Here is a 5,137-nt window from a genome sequence, read left to right as displayed (position 1 = left end):
CCGCTCGAGCTGCCGGTCACAGCGGCGCCGCAGCCGGATTTCCCCCAGGACACGCGGCACAAGCCGCCTGAGGCTCCGGGAGGATGCTGCAGTTCCTGGGGCGGCTGGTGGATACGTTCAACACCGTGACCCAGATATTCACGAACCCGTACCGCGTGAAGGAGGTGCCGGCTGCGGAGTACGCCGGGCACGCCTGTCTGCGGGAGGAGGGCAGGGTGGCCCTCTACAAGAACAGCCCCGCTCGCTCCTGGGATTGCCTGCTGGTGAATCCCCAGAGCCCGCAGGTCGCGTTCCGGTGAGTCACAGGCTTTGAGCTGTCCCTGCTCAAGAGGGAAAGACCTGAAACGGGTGATCTCGGGACTGCTTCGTGGCCGTGGGGTCATATCTTTGGGCTCCCTGTGTGCGCTGGTGGAGGAGCTGTCATCAAAGCAGCTCCTGAAAACCGGGCAGAGTCCTAACACTGCGGCATCAGGCAGCTGTGAAACAAGTCGTTCAGAACATCCATAGGTGCGTGTACTTTCACTCGTACCTGTTGCTGATTCAGCATCTGGAGCATAGGATACTTCAGACCAAAGCCAGGTTGGATGAAGCCTTGAACGACCTGGTCTAGTGGGGAGGTGTCGCTGTCCATGGCAGGGGGGTGGGACTAGGTGATCTGTAAGGTCCATTCCAGCCCCTAAAATTCTATGATAACCTAATATTCTTCAGGAAGGGAAGATGCTCTCTCCTAGTGAAGTATTCTCCCTGCTTCCATTGGAACAAGCATAGCACCCGTTGAGGAAGAGTAGGAAAGTTCTCAGCACTACTGTTTGGAGAAGAGCAGTTTCTCTCAGATATGTGGGACTGAGGTTGTTTCTTTGAGCAGGACTAGCCCCATGTTTGTCTTTCCTCCAGGCTCTTCCAGCTGGATAATGAGGCCGATGCCTTGGTGCACTTTGAGCAGTTTGCCCGGCAGCTGCGACCTTTCTACGAGAGCTCGAGCCAGCCCTTGTCGCTGGAGGACCTCCAGCAGCTCAGCGACTGTGTGCGCAGCCACCCCGGCTGGTCCTCGGCACCCCTGGCCGTGGAGATCGGCCGCCGCGAGACCTTCCGGCACAACCACGTCCAGAGGCAAGGGGCTGGGGGCTCCAGGGCTGGGAGGGAGCTCGGGAGGGCTGGCTGGGCCCTATCGGATGATCCCATCTTGGTGTGCCAAGGCAACAGGAGCTGCTACTTGGAGGAGCTTAGTGCTCGTGATTCCTGCAGGGGCAAATCAAAAGTGTAGGGCTTTGCTGTGTCCTGCCCCAGGGACACGTGGTGTGCAGAGATCTCCAGTGGTCACTGTGTGAGCTGTTTGGTGGGTTTCAACCTGCTGCTGCAGACAGTGGAGCTGTGGTGTTTGAGGTAAAGAATTGAAGAGTCTTGCTTATATTAGATTATTGCAACCCTCGTGGAGCTGCTTTTTGGAGGGGGTTGTGGCTGACACCCTTAAACCATAAGGGTACAGTAAGACTGTCTGGAAACAGTTTTTGGCCACAAGTTGTTGCTCTGTTTCCATGGGGAAGTTCACTGAAGACTAGTGAGGATTTAGGGGTCTGGAGAGGTAATGGCAGCAGCACTACCAGGTTGCTGACTAACCTGTCTCCTGCCTTCCTTTGAGCAGGGGGAGTTGATCCCATATGGAGGGCAGAGGAAGGAGCCTCTGTCAGGGAGAGAATCCAGGACAGGACTGCTTGATGGCCCTCCCCTGTACTCCTTCCCTGGCAAGGAGCTGAGCTTTTGTGAACTTTGTGCTTTACACCAGATGTTCCTGCACAGATATGGAAGTACCTCCATATCAGCTCCTGGAGCATGTCCTCCTCCTCCTCCTTGCAGCTGTTCCTTGGGCTCACACTGACTCATCTCTTGCAGCTGTGTGAACAGCACGGACAGTGAGGATGGCTGCACCCCACTGCACCTGGCATGCCGCAAGGGAGACATGGAATGCCTGCTGGAGCTGCTGGAGTGCCACGCGCGGGTGGACATCACCGACAGGAACGGGGAGACTGTTTTCCACTATGCTGTGCGAGGAAACAACCCCCAGATCATTGAGGTGGGAGCAATTTCTGGTCTTGTGGAAAGTGAGATTAGGTCCTCTCTATACTATAAGGAAAGAGACAGGAAAACAGGTGCAGACGGGGAGGAGAAAGTCAGTTCCCTCTGTTGAGTTAGTGCTTGAGGCTGATTTCAGCCTCTTTTCCCCTCTTTACTGGTGCTGTTTCCCATAAGGAGTCTCCAGATTCCACCTGCACTGGAACAAGGATATTAAACCACTTTCCTCAGAAGGTGTCCTTCAGCCCTCTATGCCTTGTGCTCTGGGATGACCCTGCTTAAGCAGGGAGGTTGGACCAGATGACCCAGTGTGGTCCCTTCCAACCTTACCCTTTCTGTGACTGCTGTGTGCATCAGGCCTTCACCCTGCCTTTCCGCAGGCCTTTGGCAGTCCCTTCCCTCCCTCATCCGAGCAGGGTGTTCGCTTTCAGGCATAGTGTGCCCATAGGGCAGTGTGTGTTCAGGTTGCTATGGAGGAGTGTGTGTTGCCCACAGACTGAAGGATGGTTTGGAGCTGCCCTGGGTTCTCCTGGGCTGTAGGACTTGTTGTTTGAACTGAGTGGCCTTGCATGGGGGACAGCAATCAGCCTCGAGGAGAAACAGTCTGAAGCTAGAGGTGTTGTTGATTGCTGATAAGTGCTGGGCAAAGCAATGGGGTTTGTAAGGGTGTGGGTGGCCTTCACATGATGTCTGAGGTCTCTTGGCTCCCCAGCACTCAGTGTGAGCGCGAAACCGACTCTCCCCTATGGCTGTACCCCCTGTGCTTGCCCAATACGTGTTGTGACAGCTCTCCCTCTGCCTGCCAGACTGTGCTGGAGTTTCCCAATGTATGATGGGGGAGGGATGATGATCATGGCTTGATATGTTGTGGAGCAGAGCAGTTAGGAACTTTGTATTAAAAAGATATCCTCTTTGTTTCTCTGATGCCATCAACTTGGCTTACTGTTACAGAAATACTCCCAGGTCTCATCTCTTTCTTTTCTCTATTAATTCCTTGCTAAACCAGAGAAAAGAAACTAAATTCCCACTTTTTTTGTGTGTGCACCAAGGCTTGCAGGGTTTCCCCAGTACAGCAGTGGGATGTTTTTGTGTAGAATCCACTTAGCAGGTAACAGGCCTAAAATTTACAGCGAGAATGAGAAAATTCCCTCAAACATATCCCTACGTGCACATTTCAAACAGAATCTTGTTTGAATCCAAAAGCAATGGTGGGGTTGGAGGGGAGGTTGAGCTCCTGCCGGCTGAGTGGCCATGGTGACTGACGGTGGGGCTACAGGAGGAGAGAGAGCTGCTGGTTTCAGCTGATGCTTTCATTCAGTTGGGCTGAGCTTGGCTTATGCAGTGGGAGATGGTGAGAGGCTGCTGGGCCATGCCAGTCAAGGTGGTGTGAGCTCTTTTTGGCTGAGGAGTCTCTCAGAAGCACCTGGACCAAAGGAAGAGGGCACAGAGAGCAGTAATAAACCCTCTGGAGAGAGAAAACAAGGAGTGCTTCCATAGCTACTGTGTTGGAGGGAAGAGTGGAGAGGGATAGGCAGTAGCATCATGAGGAACCTAGTGCTCCAGAGTCTGTCCTCAGAACTTAGGAAGAGAGACAGTGCTCTTCCATGTCTATGTGTCTGTTTATCTCCTGTCTCCTCTTTCCAGCTCCTGGGCAGAACCCCAACTGCTGGCTTGGACCACCTGAATCATGAAGGGCTGACTGCTCTGCACCTCGCGTGCCAGCTGGGCAAAGAGGACATGGTCCGGTCCCTGCTGAAGTGCCATGCCAACTGCAGCGTCGTGGGCACGCTGGGCTGCCCCATCCACACAGCACTGAAGTTCTCCCAGAAGGGGTGTGTAATCATGTGGGCTGCCAGCACATGGCTCTCCCTCCAGTCTGGGAATCTGTGTGCTTGCTCAGCGTTGTCCAAGTCTTGGACCCCTTTCAGGGCTGTGCTCAGTAGGAAAATGTCTTGTGCATTTTTCTGCTGCATCACCGAATTGGCAAAAGAGCAGGGAAGTCCTAGCTTGGGAAAGAAGGAAATGCTTTCAGAAAATGTACATTTTTTTCCACTGCATTAATATATTATTCAGTAGTAGATATCAGGTAAAAGACACAGATTTTAAAAAAAAAAGGTGTTTGTGAAATACTTTTTCTCAGAATAAGCTGAGGGATGATGATTTACTGATGCTTAAACAGTATTGTTAATTGCTGCACTTCTGTCTGTGAGTGCTCTTGTCCTAATAAGCTTTCATTGCAAAGCCTAGTTTTCCCATCTCCTGTAGGCCAGAGGTTTTCTTGGCTCTTAATAGTACACTCTGGAACTGAAACAAAAGAGACACAATGCTTGCTCCCTGTTTTGTTTTCCCTGGAGAAATATGATTCCCTTTCTATATACTTCATAATACTTAATGTTAATAGAGTGTCCAAGCTCTACAGAAAGAGCTCTCAAGCCAACAATAGCTTCTGCTAGATGATATTTCAGCATTTTGAAAAGTGCTTCCCAACATTAGAGACACATTCACAAGCCCAAAATGTGCTTAGGTCACTGAGTTTAGGTTTTCAGAGCCTCCAGAAAAGCCATATTTCTGTTTTAGAGAAGCGTTCAGCTGTTGCTCCACAGCTTTAAACTGGGAAGGGATTCTCCTGCTGTACTGCTTCTGTGCTTCCTGCTGCCCCCACCCTTTCCAGGAAGAGCAAAACAAAAGTGCAGCTGAGGAACTTGCAGGTGTTGCAGAGACCCTACTGCAGCTGCTGCTGGAGGGTTTCCTGGTTTTCCTCTGGGCGGAAGACCAGAGCTGATGCGAGTGGAGGTCTTGAGCTGAGACAGCAGTCACCCATCCTGTCATCTCTTTGTCTTTGCCAGGTGTGCCCAGGCCATCCTTGAGGCAGATGCCAGCCAGGTGTGCTCCAAGGACCCACACTACGAAGGCATTCCACTGCACTGGGCGAAGAAGGCAGAGGTAAATGGAGCCAATGTGTGGTGAGGGCCTGTGCTGCCACTGATGCCAAGAAAAGCTGTAAAAGAAACTACTCACAGACTTGTATCTCTGAGTGGCAGGGGGTTGTTTTTTTTGTGTGGGGGAC

The 5,137-nt window shown here is 52.1% G+C and overlaps 1 protein-coding gene across 1 annotated transcript in view; it reads left to right on the top strand.

Annotated features, from left to right (window-relative positions):
* The first annotated feature begins 83 nt into the window (after positions 1 to 83).
* The window catches only part of PLA2G6 (phospholipase A2, group VI (cytosolic, calcium-independent)), a 17,621-nt gene continuing 12,567 nt past the window's right edge, over positions 84 to 5,137 (top strand). Inside the window, exons 1-5 of the mRNA XM_009077494.1 lie at positions 84 to 295; positions 895 to 1,110; positions 1,891 to 2,071; positions 3,715 to 3,902; positions 4,917 to 5,013. Coding sequence (XP_009075742.1) covers positions 84 to 295; positions 895 to 1,110; positions 1,891 to 2,071; positions 3,715 to 3,902; positions 4,917 to 5,013 — 894 coding nt within the window. The remainder of the gene's footprint in view (positions 296 to 894; positions 1,111 to 1,890; positions 2,072 to 3,714; positions 3,903 to 4,916; positions 5,014 to 5,137) is intronic.

The sequence above is a fragment of the Acanthisitta chloris genome, unplaced genomic scaffold, assembly GCF_000695815.1.
Source record: "Acanthisitta chloris isolate BGI_N310 unplaced genomic scaffold, ASM69581v1 scaffold14726, whole genome shotgun sequence".
NCBI classification, from domain to species: domain Eukaryota; kingdom Metazoa; phylum Chordata; class Aves; order Passeriformes; family Acanthisittidae; genus Acanthisitta; species Acanthisitta chloris.
Note: the sequence above shows the minus strand (reverse complement) of the source record. Positions and strands in the feature narration are given on the sequence as shown.